Here is a 25,807-nt window from a genome sequence, read left to right as displayed (position 1 = left end):
AACCTCCCAGCAACGCCGCCGCTGCTGAATGAAACTGCCATGCTCCAAACATGAAGTCATACTCAATTTTATGAGCTCAAGTGTTTTGCATGAATGAAAGACCAAAACGTCACCTGACTGCACCAGGAAGTAGGACCAACTGAAATATCACAATATGTATTTCGATATCAATATGATGGTGATATCGTGGGGATGAGTAGTGATGATTTTTTCTCAGTAATAATCAGTAATGTCTATTTAATGACTAAGTGGTGTAAGTCTAATAGCAGCTAGAACAGTCAGGTAAGTTCAGAAAATGACATCACTTTACTGTAGTGAAGTCTTTAAAAGCAGGATATCACAATACAATTCAAAATACTAGCTGATATCTAGTCTCATCATAACACGCTATCAATATAATATTGATATATTCCCCAGCCCTACCAGGGGTGCTCAGTGAGTGTCTGCTGAACAGGGCGTATCACCTTGCAAAATTAAGTAAGTGGAGTAATGCCTATTTTATGCTCCTTCATACGATGGTGTCGCAGACCGAAACTAGCCGATCTATAAACTCACAACGTGTTGCATCTGCAATGCATAGTGAACTTATAGATTGGCTATATTCAGCGCACGGATGGTGATTGATAACCAAAAGGCCGGCTGATCCCAAATCTGTGCATTTTAGATTAACTCTCACAAGCTAGCCACTGCAAATGGCTCGACCGTTTAAGGGTGAGATGTTTCTCTGACGGACTCATTATGTGGTTCCTATACCCGAAAGCAGTGCTTTGTGTGCACCACATACTTCCCTATAGAAATGTTGCACATCACTTGGCCTGTAATATCTGTCCTCTATATGCTTGTTGGGCCTCTGCACTCAAGAGTCGTTGTAGTGTCTTCTCTAGCGATGTTCAAAGGGGCCCTGGCTTTTGTAAATACAATACTTGCGGCTCAGAGGGATGATTAGTTGGCCGTCAGAAGTGGGGACTGTGGAGATGTTTCGTTTTAAGTAATATTTATTCTGTGGTTGAAACTGTAAACTGTGTTGGTTTATCACGAGTATAGGGAGTGGCACTTTTTTCATGGTGTGTACTGTGCACTTATTTTCCCCCTTTTTCAAAACATGCATGGTGAACCGTGCTATCCATAATCTCACAATGACCATCTTCTACATGTTTTGGGCCCTTTTGGTTTTGAACTGGAAGGCCTGACAAACTGACAAAAAGGGGGGGAAGAGAAAAAAAGACAAAAAGACCTTAACCGCTGCAGAAAAAAGAGAAAAAATAAAGCTGGCAAGCATGTGTCAAAGTATGGTTAACATTTGGATGGGTTGGTTTTGAATGTATCTACTGTTTGTAGTAAAAAAAAAAAAAACAGTTTATGCGAATAAGCCAGAGCCGTAACTCAGAACACTGCACACTATCACTGTGTGTTTAAAGCACAGTTTGGTGCCAAATTAGGTTAAGATGCTGTAATTTGGAGAAATCCCAGAACTTCCGCCAGAACCGACTTACTTTGATCGTGTCCTCTGTAGTGTGACTTAAAATCATGGCTGTGGACGGTGTTTACACATCTGAGCCGCATAGTGTTCAGCTGTTTCTTGGAGAAGTGCACAGTCAAATCCTTAGCGTTAATTTAACTCTGAGATTGCACAAATGTAACCAAAATGGTCCCATATTTGCAACCACATTCGTGAGCATGCACCATGGTTCATGGCTCATTTAGTCGAGGACCCCATGGAACTCTCTCAAGGACCCCCTGCTGGGGGTTTCCCGGACCTCCACTGTGGAAACCCCTGACTCAAAGTAAATGGTTAAAAGTGTGATGTGGGAGAAATGTCAGCTTCTGTTACTCCTTAATACGTTTGCACAAAACTGCACTTTTGACTCTCACGCTAAGAGAGAAGGCTGTTGCTTGTTTTTCTCCTTTACCTTGATTCAAATTGAGCTCATGTTGGGCGAGTGTTTTATTGATGACTGACTGAAAGCAGTTGGCAGTTAACAGATTGATGTAAAGAGCGCTAGACGTCGTCCCAGTGGTGTAGGACGTGAGTTGGACGGCGGCTGCTCCAGACATTGTAAATTGTGGCCGCCCCGCTGACATACCTGTGGGCTGAACGTCGAGAAAAAAAACCAACCTCTACAGACAGACACGGACAGGCGAACGCAGACACGCACATGTACAACCTGATCCAAATGTCTCCCTAGATCAGCACCAAAAAATGCTTCACTCAACCGTAGAGGACTTCCTTCCTTTTTTTTTTTCTCTCTCTCTCTCTCTTTCAGTCATATGGTAATTGTCGGATGTGGGATCCGCTGGATCCAAACTTCGCATGCTGCTGTTGGCCTCAATCAGCATGTGCTGCGAGATACGGCAACCAGCAAAACAAAATGTTCAGCAAAGTCAAACAAACGGTGCGGACAGCACCACCAGCCAGCCAAGATTGTTATGAGGCTTTTCACTGACTGTAATCCCACTGCTGACTGATCAGCTAGTGAGCTTAGATGATTGCATGTATTGTACAGTATGTATAGTATTTATGTTAGAATAGAATATTTATGTTATGTTGTAATATATGATTGAAACTGCCGGAATTGAAACTAGAAACACAGTTTGTCAGAGAGAAACCCTCCAATGATGATAAAAGCCAAGATTGTTATGAAGCATGTCACTGGCTGTAATCCCCTTGTTGACTATACAGCTAGCGAGCTGCCTGAAGATGATCATTGTGTGTACAGTATAGTATTTATGTTAAACTAGTCTGTAACCTCATTGGAACTGCCGTAATTGAACTAGAAACAGTTTGTTATTGAGAAAACCCTCCGATGATGATGATGTTTGTGATTACACCCTTCCTATGACCATTTTAATATTTCCCCTTCTTAAAGGGATAGTTCACTCAACACATTACTTTTTTTCTATCGATTAGTCACCCCATGGAGATTTTTTTTTTTTTTTTTTTCACATTCCTAAGCCAATAATTAATAAGCGTTTCTGGTAGGAGACACAAAGGACTCTTTTTGTCTGCTACCGGGCATCAAATTATTGGCTTAGGAATGCGACAAAGATATCCATGAATTCTAGTCTCCATGGGGTGACTAATCAATAGAAAAACAGTCATTTTGGGGGTGAACTATCCCTTTAACTGGGAAAAGAATTGGTACATTATTCACCTAGAATTTGTCAGAGCTTACCTATCCTAACTATTAGGAACAGTGGGCAGCTACTAAGCAGTGCCCTGGGAACAGTTAAGCAGATGAACTCTATGCATCCCTATTCTGGGGAGCGAACGTTGGGCAGAATTAGCTGATCTACAAGCTCAGAACGCATCGCAACAAGACGTGTGATGAGCTTGCAGTTTGGCTATAGCTCTTAGATAAAGAGATGTTGTTTGGAGGGAAAAAATGGCGTGGGCCTAGTATAGACCCCTGGGGGACTCCGGTCAACAAAGTAGGGTTAAGGGGTTAATGGTTCACCGTCTTGCTCTTGGACATTTTTTTTTCTTTTGACACAGTGCCAGGAGGAGCCGTGATCGAACCGGGAACCTTCCGATTCCCAGGCGACTGCTCTACCTCCCGAGCCACTTGCCAACTTTTTACAGTTCTTTGCTTTGGCAAGGTGCTGTTCCACTCTTTTCATCGTTGTGTTAACAGTTGAATTTGGAGAGCGCAGATCAATTTAATGTGATTGTCAGCTTGTCGTAAATATGTAAGGAGTTGTGTATTTTCACTAAGTGGAAAGATGGAAAGATTGACAGTTTGAAGCGGCAGATATATTTGTAGTGAAAGTAATTACTTTGTGGTGTTATCTTTGAAACTAAACCCACCAATTTTGTACATTTTGCGAGCAGCTTCATGACCAGAAACAGGTTTGTTATTAAAAGTTGGAACATTTATTTCTTAAATGCTCAATCAGTGAGGCAAATGACAGCTCTAACGTCTATGAACTTAAACATACTGTGCGAGACACTCAATTTGAAGTCATTATTTTCATGTTATGCTGTTAGATATGCAATTAGCCATTTATCAAGTTTAAGTCTGGTATTCAAAATGTACTTGATTAAAAGTACTAGTAAGTATTAGCATCAGAATATACGTAAAGTACCAAGGTACTCATAATGCAGAAGGTTTCACAAGTTTTCATATGTATAAAATGTTTAAAAATCATTTGAAAATAGCAGATCTACAAGCTCACAACATGTCGTAAAGCGACGCGTTGTGAGCTTGTAGATCCGCTATTTTCAAATTGCCAAAGTATATAGGTCTGAAGTGTTTTTTTTTTATAATAATCAAAGTAACTAAAGTTTTCAAATAATTATAGTGGACAAAAAGTACGATATTTGCCTCTGAGATGTAATGGAGTAGAAGTAAAAGTATTGACAATTGGAAATACTCCAGTAAAGTAAGTAAAAAACTTTACTTAAGTACAGTACTTTAGTAAATGTCCTTAGTTACTTTCCACCACGGCATGTAGTACACCCATCTCACAATGCTGTTAGCATTAACTTAACCAGTTATTAACATTATTATTAGACAGATCAGTTACTACCTAAAAGTCATTATCTTTCTTAGTTTTCCAGAGTTCACTATTTAGTTCAGTATATTATGGTTAGACAAAGCACGGCAGTCTTACAGTATTTAGCATAAAACTTGCAATGCCCACCGTGGAGAATGTATTTTTGGATATTTCCTGATTTTCTGACAACACACGCTTTGTCCCAATTTGCCTGCTGGCTTGTAGAAATGGGACATTTTTTATTTGTTTATTTGTTTATTTTCTAACAAACTTGACAGATAGGGGCTTTAGGGGTGTTTTTCATCTTTTTTTTGAAAATGTTGAATTTTTTTTGCCTATAATAGCATGCTCAAAATAGGGATGCGTGGTTATGTTTGTCTGTGGGTTTCATAAATATTTAACCAATGAAAAGTACTGCATTAACAAGAGCTATATAATAACCACATTGGATAGTTTTTTCTGAAAAGTAACAGTTTTGGACATACTGTCCAAGGTTTCTACCCGACAGCGACAATATGTTGGTATCTGAACACTGTAGAGAAATAGTAATTATTGGAAAAATAAATGATTTTGAGTCTGTACTTTTAAACTAAAGCTATGATTCCAACAGGGCACAGTATCATTGCACTAAGCAAAGTGTCTTTCTTCTTGGGGGGAGTTCATTACATTGAGAGATTACCTTACTTGGCGCAGCTAAAAAATGATAAACGAGAAAAACGTCAATGCTAGATTGACAGTTGAACATTAGAAATCAGTTTTCCATCTCAGGACAGTAGGAAGCCAAAACTTTAAGAGTTATTTGGGCTTATTCCCCCAAAACGTCTCACGGAGTGAGTGATGCTGACTGGAGATGAGCAATCAACAGTGCATGTGATGAATAGACCTGGAGCACACTTCCCAGTGCTGGCCATGATGGATGAGGTGTTGCCGTGAGCCTCATCTCTAAAGACCATCAGAGACACATTCTGATTACCACTTAATCTCACTCCATCCACCCCTCTTCCACCAGACTGAGTGGAGTTTGGCAGGGCCGTCAGACCGTACCTCTCTGTAGGCTGGTTCTCTGTATTCCAGCTGAATAAGTAAATAAAAAAAGAAGAAATCGGTGAATCCAAGTCAGCCACTGACATCCGCTCGCTGATTTTCGCATGATTACAAACTGATGCTCGCACTGGGCCCACTTAGCGCTTTTCTTTTGTCTGAGGCAAATCTGTTCAGAGAAATCTAATACGTGGATCCGTGGCCAATAACACAGGCATGCTCTGCTCTGTCTCCCACGGCTTGTCCAGTTTGCTACACGGTGTTTTATTAAGCGTTGTGGTAGGTCGCCCAGTTGGAGCTGTGCTGTTACCCTGTCTCCGACTGTGATATTTAAAACTTGGCTCAGATCAATAGAAGTGTCTCTCGTTTGGAGAGATTGCATGCGCCCAAGGACATTTTCCTGTAAACGGGACGCTAAGGAGTTTACATTAAGAGTCACTTATTGTGGAATGGACTGCCTTTTTACTGGCTTCTTTGTCTTCCGCAGGCAACTCGAGCTGGGGCCAGAGTCACTGTGGTTTGGGGGCTTTCATCGGCTGTCTCAACACAATCGTTCAGGGGAGCAGCTCTGACCAGAATTAATGCAATATTCACATTCATAACCAATCAGCGCTCAAACTTTGAGAGGGGAACCAGAGTTTGCATCAATGACAAATTGTTGAAGTGGACATATTTCCAATGAATTAGAGAGTATCCCACTGACATATCTATTACGGTTGTTTTGCTTTTACTCTTGTACTCTTGTTGTACTTTCCTTTTCGACTGGTTGGACCCCCTACGTGTTGAACCGATGTTCACCCTCGAGTTCACCCATGTCCTCATCCTAGGGCGAAAGTTACGGTTGACCACAGTTTTGTCATGCTGAAACTGTGGTGCTATTCAAGCAACTTGCTTTAGGCCTATGACACAAAAGAGAAAGAATCAATTCACCATTTTATTACGTGTTTGTGCACCCTATCCAGCCTATGTGGTTTCGTTTACCAGTTAGATATGGCTGTCATTAATCAAACTTGCACATTGTCAGTGGAATATCGGTGACACAGAGGAACGTCACATCCACAACAACCTGGGTATCTCAGTGCTGAAGGGAGATTTCGTTAGCGCCCACACAGAACTCTGAGGAAACACCACAGTCTGGGTATTTGTTTTCCAAGTGCTCAGACTAGAGGCCTCAGAATTCTTGTAACACTCAAGTGTAGTCCAGTGTATCATTTAACATGGCACTGGATTTTGCATTTTATTACAGCCCACTAATAATGTTTCCTGTTTTCTCTCCTCTCTCTGTGTGTGTGTGTGTGTGTGTGTGTGTGTGTGTGTGTGTGTGTGTGTGTGTGTGTGTGTGTGTGTGTGTGTGTGTGTGTGTGTGTGTGTGTGTGTGTGTGTGTGTGTGTGTGTGTCCGTGTCCGTGTCTGCGTGCGTGTGTGTGTGTCCTGCAGCTAGTTATGGTGCGTACCCCATGTGTAAGGGCTGTTCGGTGTGCTCCAGGGACAACGGCTGTGTAAACTGCCAGCCCAAGCTCTTCCTGTTCCTGCGGAGGGAGAGGATGAGGCAGTATGGCGAGTGTCTCCACGACTGCCCGTCAGGATACTACGGCATGCGCAGCCCCGACATCAACATGTGCTCCAGTAAGTCTCCCCTTCACGCCAGCCCGTCGCCCTTGAACCCAACCGCTGTCGCGCCCCCCCCCCCCCCGGCCCCGACCCCCACCCCCTGTCTTCCTACACCACCCCTAACCCCCCCTCCCCCCCAGTCCCTAGCCTCCTCAACTTCCCCTCTCCCACATCACATGATTTATTGTCTCGTCACATGCTCCTTATCCAGAGGAGATACACATGCCTCAGATTTTTAACGGCTGATCCATTCACACATGAAGCCAGTTCTCCTTCCAGGGGTTAACACTGGCTCCCAGCAGGCTGCTATCCATCCATTTTCTTAAAGCGGGAAGGCTAATTCAGGACCGTCGACCGAACGCCCTCGACCATGTCATTCACCATAATCTCAAAGACAAATCTGATCAAAGATTAGCATCAGGCCATTAAACTAAATGGTTCATCAAGTGACCACAGGGACTGATGCTGTAGATCCAGGGTTCACCAGGCGGTTTAATTTCTTGGCTTTTGTTTTTTGAAGTGGGGCTTGGTCACCTGCCTGGAGTAGCATGATTGACAGTGGCTAGTGTAATTGACCGACTCTACTGACAGATTTAAAAGTGTTGGCTGCTGACTAGACTGCCTGACCATTATTGTGCTATTCTCACACAATGAATAGAATAGATTCATGAGCTGTCTGGTCAGTGTGTTTTCCAACAAACAATACCATTTCATGGAAAAGCTTGTTTTGGTTTCATAACGTAAAACAGACCACACCTTCGGTCACACACTGAATTCATGTTTTCTGTTTTAAAGCAAGAATAAAAAAGAAAAAGAAAAAAGTGTTTTCCTCACTCTCTCGTCGAAAAATAACTCCCAAAATCCAATTAATGGAATGTCCCGCTCTCCTCTTTATCCTTCGCCCCAATCTCATAACCTTATTTTAACATCGGGTTCGGGCCTGAGAGAGACAGCCTTTATAGGTTTACATGGAGCCTGAGGTGTTGGCTGAGTGTTTCATGTGAAAACAGAGAGGAACTTGAACCCATTTGGTTCCGTGAGCCAAGCTCCTGACAGACACGCTGAAATGAGGCCCCAGAGGAGAGTGTCAGGACCTTTAGGCCCAATAATCCAGGCACGCAGCAAACCAAAGAAAAAAATAAGCTATGTTCTGCTTACCCAATCACTGCCTGGTCTCCATGCGCATACATCTACTTGGCTCCAGACAAATATGGCAAGGAGATACCAACAAGAACACACCCGCTTGTAGTAAACTGCTGGTATCAATTGGATGCCCCCTTCCAAACACGTACTCCCTCCGTGCACTTGTATACACACAGACACGTTCATCTCCGCTCCCCACAATAAAGTCAAAGACAGGCAGGCCTGAAGTAATTTCACCATATCTTAGTAAGTCAGGGAAAATTGAAGGAGAAAGACATCTTGTTTGCTGGCGTTTTTTTCTTTTTACTATTTCCCCCACCGCCTCACCCGCTGACTCCCTATGCTGCACACATTTTTGAGTTTAACTACTACTGATGTGTGGCAAGTTAATCTGAATCCCACTCCGAGCAAACTGCCCCCAGAACAAAATCTTGCATTGTCACGGAGCATCAGATCTCCGACTGAGGCTCACTTTGATGTGATCGCCATTTCAGTCATGACTCTCTAATCCAGCTTCCCATTTGACCTTCCTCCTTAGTTAGGATCTACGTGTCACTTTCACTGAACAGCTCATGTCTGTCCCCCTGTAACGGCTTGTTCTATCAGCTTGGCTAAAATGGTCGGGGCAGTGAGAATTTCAATCGTTGGCTGGAGGCTCAAAGGCACACCGGCCAACGGAGGCCGGAGCTCCTGTTTTCCAAACAGGCCTGGCTGGAACGTGCCATTATGTCTCTGTTATCATGAGCTTTAAAAACAGACTCTGAAATCACTTAGGGAGACAGCTGCTTATTATTACACCAGAGTATGTCTGTGTGATCTTATCTCATTCAAGAATGTTTTGTGGACTCCCTGGGTAAGGAAAACCAGAGCCGAGCAAACGAGGGGCTTTGCGTACACTCAACCACTCTCACACTAGAATCTCAGGACAAGTTCCACTCTCTAAATGATCAACACCCGTGTGACGCGAAGGCATGATTACACTTTAACCCATGTGCTGGTGCAAGACTAACCAAGTTAACCACTTTCAACCTGGCATCCCTATTTTTGACATGGCATTGTAGGTGAAAATTATCAAAACAGTTCAAAATTGTCGTCACAAGGCGACACGTTGTGAGCTGGTAGATAGGCTGTTTTAGTTTCTCATCATACAATGAAGTATGTAGAGGTTAAGCTAAAGATACAACCAAAGTATTTTTCATGAAAGCTAGACTACGTTGAATATACATGCTGTAGATGATGTCGAGTTTAAACATGCTGTTGGGATCGGTTTTAAATCGAAATCACGCTGTTATGAAATGTTTTCGTGGAGAGCACTCTACAGTCACAAAACTCTTCACACACAAAATGCGTCATACATTCAAATGGGGTCCATTGTCACGGGGTCCATTTTTTAGTTAAATTAATACTCAGGATTGTTTATGAGCAGGAACCGTGTAGGTTTAAACACACAAACGTGCGCACGCACGCACGCACGCACGCACGCACGCACGCACGCACGCACGCACGCACGCACGCACGCACGCACGCACGCACGCACGCACGCACACACACACACACACACACACACACACACACACACACACACACACACACACACACACACACACACACACACACACACACACACACACACACACACACACACACACACTCATAAAGGGCTCTATTATATCCCTACCCTCTCGTGTCCATTTCTTGTCTGAGCCTCCTTTCAGCGGCTCAGGGGTGGTATGATATGAGCCATAGCTCCAGCTGTGTCCATGGAGGATCTTATCAGGCCTCTATAGAGCAGGACCTTTCATCAGCATCTGTGGGTGTCGTCAACCCACTGCCCCACTCGGAGGATTTGTAACGGCTGCATGTGAGTTCGCGATCAGCCAAATCTGTCTGAATGTGGTACTGCTGCACTCGCCCTCTCTCTCTCTCCAGTCACTCTCTCCAAGTAAATGTTAAGGGGTGAACAAGGTCTACCAGAGCTCTGTGGAGTTAAAACAGACGATATAGGTAGACCTTTATTTATCACACGCGCGGCTGGGGGCTCATTGATTGCCGTTAGCCAACCGGACAAGAGTGACAGCCTGTCAACTGGTGTCAACGTTTGTGTGTGCTTGTCACACACGCAAGCACACACACACACACACACAGAGAGGCGAAAACAGGAAAAGCAGATACAAACGTATGAAGTTTGCTGTACATGACGGAGGAGTACCGTGAATCCGTTACAGGTCCCTGCTCCCACGTTAAACAATGGGAATGGATTGTTTTATATGTTGTTTAGTTGTCTGAGTGTCTATCTAGTTTAACATCTTAATATTCACTGCATCCCTACAGCAGTTGGTTTCTGCCCATTTCAAGTCTAGTTCACGCGCAGCGAGAGCCAACTGATGTAGGCTGTGTCAAGCTCTTTGCCTGCATGGCCAGAAAGCAGCTGTCTGATTCGCTCAGCTGCAAAATGACACTAGAGATTTTTATAATCTTAATAAATAAGCATAAACAAACTGCATCACAAGATCAATGTTGGGGTAACTAAAATTTGTTGGGGGGAAAAAAATGATATTCACAGATCAACAACTGACAAGAGAAAACCATGTAGAGGTAAAGGTCTATTTCCTAGTGCTTTGCTCTGGTGGATGAAGAGATAGAGCTTTCCCCCTTTTTACCCAGGGGGAGAAATGTGAAATACAATGACATCTACCAAAAAGAATTACATTGATTTTGATATCTTTAAGGCCTATATAATTGATATATCTTATATTAAAATAGGCTTAAGGGACGACTGGGGCCAGCGGACCTCGTTGTCAGCCATAGTTGAGTTCCCAATGCACCTACGCTCAAATACGGATTGTGTTAACCTCAATGTGTCATCATGGCATCAGGCGTAAATAAATCAGTCAGTCATTTATGATGGGCATTTACTGATGACATCAGCGATCTCCATATATGGGCTTAAACGGGACGGCGGCCCGAACCCCTAGTACCTGTAGATTTCCACTAGCTTTGAACGTTTCATATTGTTTTCGCATTTTTCAACATTTCCGCCTATAATGACATGCCCAAAATAGGGACGTCAGGTTGAAAGTGGTTAAGAGCAATGGAGCTGTTCATGGACCAGGCTTCTAATCAAAGCCAATCACACGCACACACGAACACGCACGCACACATGCACACGCACATGCACACACACACACACACACACACACACAAACGTGTGCGCGCGCACACACACACACACACACACACACACACACACACACACACACACACACACACACACACACACACACACACACACACACACACACACACACACACACACACACACACACACACACACACACACACACACACATGCATGTCCCACTTAGTTCCCCTTAGCCCCCTGCAGCATGCATTAAAGCCTTAAGCTCTGTTCCCTAGCAGTCAGCATGGAAAGCCAGTCTATCATGATTGCCAGTATCCTGGATGTGTGGTTCAAATATCACAACTCATCCAGTGCCCAGTACGATGTGCCACTTGAGGCTTTCTTTCTTTTTCTTTTTTCACAATCCCAGTTGCAATTTCTGTTTTATTTCCTACCTAGTGTTGAGACAGTGCTAAATACCGTTGTTCTCGCCTCCTTGTCATATTTTGGAGGTTTATGGACAGATCGGTCAAACCTTTCCCTAGTATCGTTCATGTCTTTAAGGTGAACTAGCTCTATTTCATATATAGTGAAAATAGCCCAATCTACAGGCTCACAACGTGTCGCACAGCGGGGCGATTCATTGGTATTGAAAATAAAATGTACTTTGTAAGTTCTACTTTTGAATACTTGAGTACTGCCAGTGGGTAGGAGATGGGTGACTGCCACGTGAGCCACAGCTAAGTGGGTACTGAAAAAGGAACCACACTTTTGTATGAAAGATTGGAATTTTCTTTCTTATTTTTTTCCCAAAAATAACCAAAATAGCAAATCTACAAGCTCACAATACATCATACATGTTGTTAGCTTGTAGATCGGCTATTTTCGCTATTTGTTGTACAACGAAGATGATAGGGTTTAAATGATTACCTCTGAGAGCGTCAAAATATACGCAAAAGGACCCATGTGAGTCCTGTCCGTTCGGGTAGTACCCCATGCTATGAGCTTGGTTGGTATCACTGGGAAGCTGCTTTCTATCTCTCCCTCTTTCTCCATCTACTCTCTTTCTCTCTGTCTCGCTCGCCGTCTAATTCTGTGCTTGTGGGTATTTCCATTGCACAGTGAAAAAGACCAGTTGCTTTTGGCGTTTGAGCTTTACCAAGGGACATTTAATCATCACAGCTTTACTAACCACACTTTCAGATTTGCCAGACAATACAATAGACACACCAACCCTCACTAGTCTGCTCCCAGGACATTGCAACCAGACATGAAGCTCAATAGGGCTTTTTCTCCAAACAGAGTGTAATTGTGCATATTGCGAGTGGATGGACTGTCTGCATTCAACCACTGTCTGAAGTCCGAGCTGTCTGTGTGTACGTGCGTGCGTGCGTGCGTGCATCCGTGCATGGTGCGTGCGTGCGTGCGTGCGTCCGTGCATGTGTGCGTGCGTGCGTGTGTGCTTGCATGCGTGTGTGCGTGCGTGCGTGTGTTCGTGCTTGCATGCGTGCAGCAGTGTTTGGCAAGTTACTCAGAAGAGTAATACGTTACTAGTTACTTATTACTCCATTAAAAGTAATAATAGTACATTACTTACACGTTATATTACAGCCTCACCGTCGTGAGTTAAGTCACAATTTTGCAAGAGGACGCATACTGTACTTAAAAAGAAAACATCTAGAAGCAAACAATGTATCGCAACGTGTTGATAGCTTGTAGATCTGTTTCTATTTCTTCACATTTCTTCACATCTCGGCTAAAAACAAATACGTTCATTGTAACTTAGTCACTCAAAGTTACTTGGATTAATAACTGTAATATTATGTCTGTGCTGACAATTGTAATAAGTTACACTACAACTATTACTTACTGGGAAAAGTAATAATGTGCGTGCGTGCGTGCGTGCGTGCGTGCGTGCGTGCGTGCGTGCGTGCGTGCGTGCGTGTGTGCATGTGCTGGAACTGGCAAGGCAGATACAGGGTGAGATTCCTGATATCCTGGCTTCTCTGTTCCTTGGTGTGGAGAGGATCACTGACACATGTGTCACCTCTGCTCTCTGTACAAGGACATCCTGATTGACAGGAACACCACCTCTGCTGCACCCGGCTCCGTGTCGGCGCGCGGGACGAGCGCCCATGTGGAAAGGATGGAGCGGGAGGGAGCAGGCCGGGTGCGCAGGAGGACATGGCAGCCCGTGGCCTTTGCCATGAACCCCTGCCATCCGCAGTTCCATACGACATGGCTGGGTGGCAGCGAGCAAGCCAAGGCTTCCATGTCAGCCAAAACCCGTGGCCTAGAGTAGGTCAGAGTTGTTCTGCTCAGCTCCACTCATTGCAGCTTGGAGAGGAAGGATGGAAAAACGGGGGCTTGTTTTCCCTCTCGTCGTGCCAGGCCTTTTTTCGCAGCACGGACACTCCCGCTGTGCGACATCAGGTCTGGTTAGCATTCTGCAGCAGAGAGGCTCTGTTCGCGGGCCGATGAGCAGTTTGACAACCTGCCATCGGCCCAGATAACATGAAAGACCCATTCTGGGACACGCAGCGTATTCATCAGTCCTTTTGAAAAGTGATTTAGCACTCTTTTCGCAATGAATATTCACGCAAATAAATCAAGTGATTACATATGGCGCTGTCACTCCGCTGAGGCGCAGCATGTCACTGAATTTGACAGGAAGCTTTGAATGTCCATGATACAAAAAAAAAGACTGGTTGGTTCTCCATCCAGACCACAGCAGAGGGACCCGCTCCTGCCAAGCATGTGCGATTAGATCACGAGCGACACTCGGTGACTCATTGCTAAACTTCAGATGCACTTGACTAGGAAACCACACAAAACACATGCGAGAAAGGAAAAGTATTACCGCGATATGTTGGATGCGATGCAGTGCTAACACCATGGCTTCAGAATTGGTGACCCCCAGCCACTGTATTGGGAGGCGTTGAAATTCCTCTCAGAGCAGAAAACATAGATTTTTCCACAATATTACTCGCGCTCCAGATCCAGGGCAGAGAGATAATGATGATAATGCGTTTAAGTCTCAGGAACATCGGGCCTTCTGTGGGATCCGATGACCTCATTATTTCTCATTAGTCTCCCAGAGGCACCTCGTTGAAGACTTTTAAGGTGGTCCAGAGGTTAATCTCATAGGGAGGATGAGCCCCCCCCCCCCCCATATCTGTGTGTGGAGCCTGCTTGCTGACTCAGCCAACCAGGCTATAGCTGGTTATTGGAGTGGCCAGATCCCACAACGTCCAACCTGCCCCCTCACAGATAGCGTCCACGCGGCCGATAGCGTGCAGCTTGATAATCAGACAGGGATGGATGTCTGTCATGAAGTTCCCCTTCGAGTCCGACCCACCTCTCTCGCTCTGATGCCCTTTGACCTTGAAGGCCTGCCACCCAAGATTCCAACTCTCAGACAGTTTAACCACATGAACCCTTGTGTCCCTATTCCTGGGCGTATCATAATAAGCGAACATTTGTTAAAAAAAGGAAACATTTAGCGAAAATAGCAAATCTACAAGCTCACAAACCGCCGTTTTTTTTTCGATGCGCTTTGAGCTTGTAGATCGCCATTTATTTTGCTTACTGATGTACAATGGAGTGCAAAGGGTATAAGTGGTTAACTGATTTGTCATCGACTTATGGTACAGTATGATGTTGTGGCTCATCTTGTAAAAGGAACCATCTTTCGAGAGTGTCAAGTATTGACATCAAAACGTTTCAATCAGAATATTGTAAGCTGAACACGAGCAGCGCTGCAAGATTACTTAGCACATCTGGGCTGTTCCTATTTGTTGTCAATAACTGAAGGTTGCACAACAAGCCAGTGCTTGAGAGTGCTGCCAGATGTTCTGCCCCCCCCCCCCTCTTCTCCTTTTTCCCCCCTTTTTTTTGGGTTCGTGAGCTAAAAGTCAGTCAGGTGATGACAGGCCTGGGAAGTGTGAGGGGCAGAAGAGAGCTTTGTGCTTTCCAATTAGCTCTGTGATTTATTAGCAAGCTCCCTGTCTTGGTTGCTTGACGCATCTCGAAACCGAGCCCTGCGGAGATCCAGTTTCACGTCAGGGAACAAAGGAGGTGGAAGGCAGAGCTTGTACAGGGGAGGCAAAGCGCATCCTGCCTTTGTGTGGCCTTACCTCCCCTAATCTTACACATTCCACGCCAAGATCTCTACAGCGGCGTGTAACCCTACCAGCAAACCGTGTTTATCAAACACGAGATAAGTGTGTGAGATACGATGGAGCAGAGTATAGAATTAATGTGTCAAAGAGATGGTGGGAGTGTCGACACAGTATGTTGAATGGAGTTATTTTTCTATCCGCGTGTTACAGTGCAATTGATTTATTTCTGTTCTGGCTCATTAACATTAATAATCAGGGGTCTGAATACTGTTTCATCTTTGGTACTGTACTTGCCTACAAGAGCCAAATAGCTGATATCTGAAGAAATGTTATGGTCAGTGTGTCTCACGTTTTCACATACATGGACAACAGTGGAAATGGGTGTATCTCCAGCCATATCAGATTAGTGGGCTCTGTGAGTATATGCATGTGAGTGCATGCACACATGTGCATGTACTGTGTGTGTGTGTGTGTGTGTGTGTGTGTGTGTGTGTGTGTGTGTGTGTGTGTGTGTGTGTGTGTGTGTGTGTGTGTGTGTGTGTGTGTGTGTGTGTGTGTGTGTGTGTGTGTGTGTGTGTGTGTGTGTGGTGGGTTTGTTTAGACTGGTCGGGAGCAGCGTGAGACCAGAGTGAGTGGGCAGAGGCCATACTTTAGGGTTCAAAGTGATGTGGGGAAGGACCCCCTCGTTTTGGAGGAATGTGGAGGAGGAGGCCTGATGGTTAGCTGGAGATGGTGTAATTAAGGGGCGTGATTGTGAGAATGTTCCCTTCCCTACACTGCACAATTCTCAGTGTTAATTTAACTCTGAATAGCTTACAAATGGATCCAAATTGACTCACATAAGGGTCCATTTGGCACCATTTGATTTGACTGTGCAGCCCCTGCAAGGGTCATAGATAAAAAGGGCATCCCTCTGCCTCTGTTTCTGTCACTTGTGGTAAATCACTGTAAAGTTTGTGCGCGTGCGGAGCGGCACGAGCGCACTTATGCGCGGTTAAGCTCCCCTATTCAAAGACACAATCGCAGGGCCGGCTGCCGCCCTACAGTACCTGGGTCAGCCCTAGTATAGGGCTGAGGGAGATGGCGGTTGTCGGTTATGGATTGTGGTTACCCAACACTGGAAGCCTATTGGGCAATCAGTGCCGCTAACAGCTTCTAAGGAGCGTCATAAATTAGACAGCTCTGGGAGGCTCCTTTTAATCATTCGGGCCAGAGCGTCGCCCCGTTGGTGTGGCTCGTGTAATTTAGTCCCTGCCTTGACGTGCTATTTGCAGAGTTACAGCTTGATGACACATCAGGCTTGCCCTGCAGCGGGCCGCTGTGTGTCATGCGCACTCGCAGGGTGGGGCGTGGGAGGATAATGCTTGAAGAGCATTGCCGATCTACGAGCTCACAGCGCGCCGCGGATGCAACGGGTTGTGAGCTTGTAGATCTGCCATTTCTGGTGTGTGACACCGTCGTATGACAGAGCATAAATCAGGCTTAAGTGTGCCGTGGCGTTCCTCAATAAACGCATCAGTATCTGTTTGGCAAAGGAGTACATGGGGAGCGTGTTTTTCTTCTCCCAACACCCTGTCTGTCCACCTTTTCCAATTTCAAATCGGGGTCAAAATGATTCTGTCTATGCTCAAAGTTTTGTTCGCTTGCCAACTTGGATCGATCAGCAGAATGTCATCACAAAGGAAGCCAAAGTGCAGAGATATACAGGGATTAATATTAAAGCACGATGGGATCGATGCGTTTTTAAAGGTCGCAATGGGATCAATTCTCAACAGTTGCCGAAAACCATGTGCAAAACAAAAACGAACATGTGAAATTTGGTGCTGTAGGATGTGTAGACTGTTGAATGTCAGAGGAATTTGTTTTCCTGCCCGCGTTGAAAGGGGTCAGTGTGAGGTAATCCTTCACCAACCCTCTGTTGTAATTTCACACTGTTCATCGGTTGCCTCTGAACATGTACAAGACACACACACAAAAAAGTGAATGTCTGTCAGGCAAAACAAGTTTGCTGAAATGCTGTGGAGCCCGGAGAGACATGATTCACAGGGCATCAATGACTTCTTCCTTTTTTTTTTCTTTTTGGGAGGGAGGGGGGGGGTATAATCCTTTCAAGAGCCCCTTCCCCAAACCCCTTAGCTCTCGATCAACTCCAGATGAGACGGGTGTACTGTATGTATATTGTGCTGCATCTTGAACACTGATCATCTCCCCTCTCTCTCTCTCTCTCTCTCTTTTCCCTAGGGTGCAGGATAGAGAACTGCGAGTCCTGCTTCAGTAAAGATTTTTGCACGAAGTGCAAGTCAGGTTTTTACCTGCACAAAGGGCGCTGTTTTGACAAGTGTCCCGAGGGCTTCGCCCCACTAGAAGACACTATGGAGTGTGGAGGTAGGTGCAATTATGCAGATGTATTGAAATTAGGAGATCAACTGAAAGCTTTATCAACAGAATTCATTGCACAATAAAATCTGGAATATTGATTTAAAGCTGCAACCCAGAAGTTGTTTTTCACCTATGTATAGTATACCAGAGCATGTTAATATAATATAACTAACTAGCACATCTGCAGTGGTTGGAAGTGGTCTCACTACTCTTACAGAAATGTTGACCCCGGTGGACGCCTACCGGTTGACAAATAGTACTGACTGAAGCGCATAAGCACATTATATGCCCTTGAAAATCCAGGGATGGCCTATGGTAAAAATGTGGTCTCTCATGCAGGGAGACCCGCGTTCAAATCCCAGGTAGGACACGAAAGTTATGGATTGCAGCTTTAACTGAGAGTGTAAAAAGTGTTGGCCTTGTTGTTTCTGCTCCCCAAAGAAACAGAGACCTCACACAATGCATCCTAGCTCTTTGACACTGCAGTAAAGCTCAACCTATAGGGTCTCCGGGTCACCCCCACCCCCAGGTGGCTGCTCTGCTGCAGTTTTCATGGCGCCTCCTCTCTCTCTCTCTCTCTCTCTCTCTCTCTCCATCCCCACAGAGGGCTGTGAGGTGGGCCAGTGGAGCGAGTGGGGTACCTGCACCAGGAGGAACAAAACCTGTGGCTTCAAGTGGGGTCTGGAGACTCGGACGCGGCACATCGTAAAGAAGCCCCCCAAGGACACGATACCCTGTCCCACCATCGCCGAGTCCCGGAGGTGCAAAATGGCCATGAGGCACTGCAGGAGAGGTAAGATGAAGAAGAAGTTTTTTTTTACGTCCATCCACACATACAGTAGAGTGTCTACTCTCTTCTTCTTCTTTATTATCTTTATTTCTTTTGATTCTTTTCTGCCTTTAATTGATAGTTTACTGTGTAGATGGACAGGAAACAGGGAGAGGGAGAGATGGGGAGAGACATGCAGTAAAGATTGTCGGGAACAGGACTCGAACACACAATGCACTGTCAGGCAACTATAGAGCCTAGGGTCAGGCCGAGTGTCTTCTATTATAGCAACCAGTCCATTACTGTTTGGGGCGGCTATAGCTGAGTGGGCAGAGCGGCTGTCTGGGAACCAAGACCCATTTTGCTCATTATAGCCATCTGAGCAGTCATCAGCTTGGTGAAACTGTGAAAGCAATTTCCCCCTCCCTTTCCTTTCCTGTATAACCGTGGGAGTTAAGTACCCCAACCCCCTCTTAGTATCGCACCTGTCCCATGTCAGACATCAAGCATATAGTCCGCACAACCCCATACTGTACGTGCCCCTAAAACACAAACATGCCACTTTTATCCATCAGACTAATCTCCAGGGGCACAGTGGCGTTTTCATGGATGAAATATAGCAGTATTTTTCCACGGCGGCTCTTTTCAAGCCAAGGTTTTCCTGGGGTATATTTTTCTATCTCCTCTCCTCTCCTCACCTCACCTCAGTGGAATTCTTCACCGTACGAACTGCAGGTTTCCTCAATGGCCGCCTCTGTTTCCTCCCGTCAATTTGAAAGTTATTTGCGGTACGCGCAGCATGTACGTCGGCCCAAATCTGGAAATATTTTTTGTGTAAATACAGCTAGAGAAATATTTTTTCATAAGGTAATCCATTTCTCCTCTGATGATCCAAACACACCATTTAGGGGTGATGGCTTCGTTCCGTAGTGCTTTTTGACATGCCGTCCTTTTCCTTGAACACTCTTTTGACTCCCCTCATAAACTTTGGATTAGCAAAAAGGCCCACTGTTTGAAATATTTTAATTTGCCAAATGAGGAAGCAATTACACTGGCAGATGTCCTTCAACCTCCCTGAAAAAAGAAGAGACTCGAAAAGACCTGAAAAAGCATCAACATTGTTTTACAGAAGGGGGAAAATATTCAAACCTCGAGGATTTTCCTCCAGCCAGGCGTGTTGAATCAGAGTGTCATTTAGTGAGGTGGTGAGAGAGTAAATAAACTTGAAATAAACCATGATAGCGTCTCATGTTTCAGCAGTACACATACAGAGGGAGGCAGTGCACTCCCGGTTGGAAACTGTGATTCTATGGCACATTCAGCCCCTAAACCCCTGTCCTGTTTTTCAGGGAAATTCTCTCCTGCAACTCCCCCCCCCCCATCCTCAACACCCCCTCCTTCCTGAATTTGCTGTGCCTGCTTGACCTTTTCCATGAAATTTTATGGTCGTCTTTAATTAAAATCTGGCATTGTTTCGCATGGTTACTGGCACCAATTATCTCCAGCATGAGGTCAGTCATGGGGAATTATTGTGAAGTCTTAATTGAATGCATAGCAGAACCGCTCTTCCGCCAGCCTTTAGAAACCGACTGTGGACTCCCCGTGTCCCACCTTGCTTATAGCTTCTGGTGCAGTTGTTATTGTAAAGCTCTTAGTCCAGTCCCACTATGGTTCCCAGTCCAATGGCTGCCTTATAGTGTCTTTGTGGAAGATCAGCGGTCCCAGTTGTGTGCTTAAAAGCTGTGTGTAAAGTGTCAGTGTGTATGTGAGCCAGCCCCTCCATGGTTAGGACTCTTTAGGCTTATGAAGTGCAGGGGTGGCCTATTTAATAAAGTTAAGTTTTATACTTAAGCAAGCACTGTAAACTCCCCATGCTGCTCAATCCAACTGCTAGTGCAAAAAAAAGAAAGAAACCTGTCCAGCGAAAGGCTGTGAAATGGTACACTCGTCCATGTCAAGCTGTTTAAATAAATACAATGTAAAAATGTAAGCCATTTAAATTGAGCAGAAGAAGGGGGCCAAGAAACCAAGAAGAAACACTCCATAGATCCAGTGCAAGTCGCATGGGAGTCAGGCTGACTGACATTGTAAAATAATCACTTCCCGTGAGTGATAACAAAGTAATCCAATGAGAGGACAAGCTGCCTCTTGGAATGCAGGTGACCAGGAAGTGGTCAAAGCCTGCGGATGAAAATCAAGAGGTTCATGGAAGGGCCTCATTAAAGCAGGGTTCATCATGAAATACCTCACTAGATGGCCTTTTAAATTACTACAGATTCCTGGGACTTTGCAAGCCAGGGCCCCACGTGCTATCTAATATAGACGGCTTTGAAACTTAATATAATACATTTTATGAGACAAATAGGATTATCATTAGACTAAAAACACAAGGTACGTTTTTATGAAAGTAAATTTGATAGAATAAATTGAATATTTTTCAAAGAATGCGTGTTTTCAGTCTAACATGTAACTTTGTCTAGGTCTACTGAAAGATGAGCCTTTTTCAAACCATACAGCAGATCCTACTGGACACCAGACACCAGTATTTGGGATAAGTATTGGATTATGTAACTGCAGACCGTAAAGATTGCTATGGATAAACGGATACAGGAAATAAGGGAAAGAAATCGGGAGAGAGAAAGAAAAAAAAAAACGCCTGGTGCGTGGAGACACTATTTATGGCAATGTTTATCTAATCACCCCAGCTTGCATTTCTATGTATTTAAATTACACCAGAGGTCACGCAGAGATCCCTGTCTCCCAGCTTAACCCTGACGCACACAGGGCAACGTACAGTACATGATCTTTCTCCTCCACTGTCTGTCTGCCAAGACATAATCCCCGACAAAAATGTAGATGACGCAACAGCAAAGCCCAGATCATGTCAAGAAGCATGGCGTTTTTCACAGTGATCGTGAAGGACGAGTCGCTTAAACCGTGTCTGATGCGTTCAACTTGTGCAACTTGTCGATCGGCACAAACACAGCGTATCTCATTCCCACTGCTGGGATTCATTTGCTGTTCTCGGCCGGTGGTTGACATAAGCGCCGTATTCTGATAACACACCGTGGCTCATGGTCTCTGGAGGGATCAGGAAGTTGGGGGTTGGCTGTGCTGCTGCCTCTGCTGTGGAGCTGGCATGGACGCCAGGCATGTGCTGTCCCTTGGGGCAGGTAAAATGCTGTTAAACTATAAGCTATGAAGAGGCTTTATTAATAGCTGCGCCAACATTATCAGCATTGACAGACTGAGAGGAGAGGAGAGGAGAGGGAGAGGAGAGGAGAGGAGAGGAGAGGAGAGGGAGTGATAACACATACTGTGTACTAGACCCCCAGCTTGTTCAATATTGATGCCATTAAGCCTTTGTCCCTATGGAGACTTCCCAGCAGCCCCCTGTCATCAGATTCACTGGTGTATAAACAGACATGTGACAAGTTCCTTGCTTCCCCTCCCCTCCTGCTCGCCTCTCTTTCTTCTCTTTCTCTTCTCTCTCTTTCTTTCAGTCTATTGCGCTGCTCTGCCCATCTGGCTGCTTATCTGTTATCATATTTCACATAAAATTAGATGGAAATAAGTTATTTTCATCTCTTTCCCTCCCGTCTTGTTTCATCACCGTCATCATCTTTCTGTCTCTCCTCTGTCCCCCCCCCCTCTCTCTCTCTCTCTCTCTCTCTCTCTCTCTCTCCCTCTCTCTCTCTCTCTCTCTCTCTCTCTCTCTCTCTCTCTCTCTCTCTCTCTCTCTCTCTCTCTCTCTCTCTCTCTCTCTCTCTCTCTCTCTCTCTCTCTCTCTCTCTCTCTCTCTGTGTCTCTCGCTCCATGCCACCCACACTCACTCCTGTCCGCTTGTTGCACCCGAGCCCATTAACCACATTAACCATGGTGTCCCAATTTTGGGCATGCCATTATAGGCGGAAATTCCCCCCAAATATTTTCTTTTCAAAAATAGCAAAAATGTCACATCTACAAGCTCTCAACGTGATGGGACTCGACACATTTTTAGCTATTCTTCATACAACGGAGTACAGTACAGTACGTATAGGGCTTACAGGTTTAGCAAATACTTCTTCAATTAACATGGTAAAGCTCTCAAAAGTCCCACTTGATCTTATTGTAACGCCTTATTTCGGGATTTAAAGGGAGTGCAGGTCCAACACAAACGCACCATTGAAACTCATCGGCTAATTTAGTGCTGGCCGCAAATTGGCTTTCTCAGATTCTCATGCAGCGGAAAAGAAAATCTCTCTGTTACACTCCGTTAAATTAACACTCTGTACTTTTGCTGTGTTGAAAGATATAGAGAAAGAAAACATTTGTGTGCGTGCGTGTGTGTGTGTGTGTGTGTGCGTGTGTGCGTGTGCGTGTGTGTGTGAGTGTGAAAGAGAGAAAGACAGAGACAAGAGAAACAGAGAGTATATAATGATTATCCGTGGTCATTGGATTATGTACCTGTGCTGGGGGAGCGGGAGGCCTGCGTGGGAGTATCGATCTCCCATGTGTGTAACCAGAGAAACCCACTCTGCTGTAGAGCTCATCTGAGGCCAAGCTCTCCGTCCCATCATCAATCTTACACTTATCCGTCTCAGCACAAGCCCAGGCCTTGAGCACTTGGCTGAAGCCGCCACTAATGCCTCGTAATTACTCTGTGTGTGTGTGTGTGTGTGTGTGTGTGTGTGTGTGTGTGTGTGTGTGTGTGTGTGTGTGTGTGTGTGTGTGTGTGTGTGTGTGTGTGTGTGTGTGTGTGTGTGTGTGTGTGTGTGTGTGTGTGCGTGTGTGCGAACACACATGCGTGTGAACGTGTATGGGGGGGGTCATTATACGTGTGTTTGAGTTATGTATGTTTGTGTTTGTCCACAGCCACGTGTTCGCTCCTAGTTTTGAAAACGACAGCAAAGCAGGTTAAACCCAATTTATTTGTGGCTTGGCGAGCTGACATGGACACGGCCAGCTGTTTAATGCTCCGGTGACACCTAGATGAGTGTCTGTCACACAGAGAAGTCCAGGCTCGTGGTGTCTAGCCCGTGTACCAATACCACCAGCTACTGCAGTCTGGAATAGGGGGGGCCTGAAATGATCCCAGATCTACCCAGGATCCAACCGGCCCAGGAGGGTTGAGCTTGACTAGAGGGGATGTGGGCCAGGTTCCGTCTGAAGCCAGTCTGGTTCTGTGGTGAACCCACAGCGCTGTGGACCTCCTGGTCCTCAGCGCCTGGGAGCCATCTGCTCCGACAGGCCCCTGTTCCTGTAAAATGATGCACAGAGAATGGTATTGCCTCAAATCCAGTCTGGAGGGAACTCAACCACTCCATCTGACACAAACACGCACACGCACACGCACAAACGCACACGCATGCACAAACACACACACACACACGCACACACACAAACAAACGTGTGAGCGAGCGTGTGCACACGCTGTTCGTGACACCAAACAACTTTGGGTTTGGCTTCTTTACGCGTGAGAGAGAGAGAGAGAGAGAGAGAGAGAGAGAGAGAGAGAGAGAGAGAGAGAGAGAGAGAGAGAGAGAGAGAGAGAGAGAGAGAGAGAGAGAGAGAGAGAGAGAGAGAGAGAGAGAGAGAGAGAGAGAGAGAGAGAGAGAGAGAGAGAGAGAGAGAGAGAGAGAGAGAGAGAGAGAGAGAGAGAGAGAGAGAGAGAGAGAGAGAGAGAGAGAGAGCAACACCAAACTTTGGTGTTTATGGCCATTGAGCCAAGAGGTTTAGGCTCTGGCATTGCTTGTTGTTCCCTTCTGAGCATTACAATTACACACTCAGCATGATCACATCTGACGCTGGCCTGTGTTTGGCTTGAAAAAGCCAATTTCCAAACTCATATCTGGATGTGTTTTCGTCAGACACGGCCGCTCTTCTTCCATCACAGCATTTTTTTTTCTTCTTCTTTCTAAGACATGGGCATATGCTTGCAACTGGAAGATAACCCACCACCACCACCACCACCACCATCACCACACCATATCCCTCCTTCACAGAGCGTGCTCTCCTGGTCTCCACAGACAAGCTCATGGGAGAGCATGTCCGAGCCAAACTGTGAGCTAACGCTGCACTCGTGATCCTCTTGGTAACAGAGACTCGTAGGACAGCTCTTTGATGTACAGTATAGCTGCAGCTATCGATTAACTTCTTAGCGATTATTATAATTACTTTTTTGATTAATCAAATAATCAAGAATCTCAGTATAATTTTTTTAATCTATATCAACGAACACAATTTCTTTTCCCATAGACTATTTTTTATAATCGACTAAATCAAGTATTCTGATTAACCACTTCAATCCTATTTTAATGGTGTCGCACAAAAGTTGCTCACAAGCTTACAAGCTCACAGTGTGTCTCTCGTAGATCAGCTATTTCTTTCAAATCAAGTATTTTACTAAAATCGATTATTTTATATAATGGAAGTGTTGTTTGTTAATGTCCGGTTACTGTTACTGTTAATGTTCTCTAGCCATTCTCGGTGGACAGTCGAGGCAGGTGGGGTGGGGTGGATGCGTTGGGAGCTTGATTTGCGAGATGGCAACTCCTGAGTTCTGATTTCCGCCGGAGCGGAATAACGGCAGGTGATTAGCGGCGATTCCATCGGCCTGGGTAATATCGCGGACAATCCGGCTCAGTTCCTCCCGCCAGCGGGAGCGGAGCGAGGAGCGCTTTCCCAGGACAGAAGGAGAGGACTAATTGGCTTCTGCCCTGTCAAAGTGATTATATGCGCCCCACACTGCAGCCTGTTGTGACTGGGGGAGCCGTGGCCTAATCTTCATTTAATAAGGCCACACCGTAGGGGCCGACTCAGTAGCCGCTAAGGGGGCCTCCGAAGTAGTATGTCTCCTCAAGACCTGACTGGATGGATGGATGGGTGGGCTTGGCCCAGCTCTAGACACTAGGGGAAGGTCGCTTTCTTACGCTTCGTACACATCCACCCCTCTTCATGAGCTGGTGACATGTAGATATGTGGATATGACTAGATCAAATTCACCCCAAACTGTGGCAAAACATTTTTTTGGGGGAAAATGGGCAAATATAAACCTGTTGATTACTCCTTTGTAAAATAATCGACATAATAATCTATTGTGTGAAATGACAAAGCTGCAATTGACAGAAAGGGCTTTGGAGGTATTGAT

At 45.3% G+C, this 25,807-nt stretch overlaps 1 protein-coding gene across 2 annotated transcripts in view; it reads left to right on the top strand.

Moving 5' to 3' along the window:
- Nucleotides 1–25,807, top strand: part of rspo2 (R-spondin 2) — a 66,584-nt gene that overhangs the window by 24,607 nt on the left and 16,170 nt on the right. For both annotated transcript variants that reach the window (XM_084052878.1, XM_084052877.1), the window contains exons 3-5: nucleotides 6,972–7,160; nucleotides 17,772–17,915; nucleotides 18,514–18,702. In XM_084052878.1, coding sequence (XP_083909004.1) covers nucleotides 6,972–7,160; nucleotides 17,772–17,915; nucleotides 18,514–18,702 — 522 coding nt within the window. The remainder of the gene's footprint in view (nucleotides 1–6,971; nucleotides 7,161–17,771; nucleotides 17,916–18,513; nucleotides 18,703–25,807) is intronic.

Source organism: Gymnoscopelus microlampas (genome assembly GCF_963454915.1).
Source record: "Gymnoscopelus microlampas genome assembly, chromosome: 3".
In the NCBI taxonomy this organism is placed as follows: domain Eukaryota; kingdom Metazoa; phylum Chordata; class Actinopteri; order Myctophiformes; family Myctophidae; genus Gymnoscopelus; species Gymnoscopelus microlampas.
Note: the sequence above shows the minus strand (reverse complement) of the source record. Positions and strands in the feature narration are given on the sequence as shown.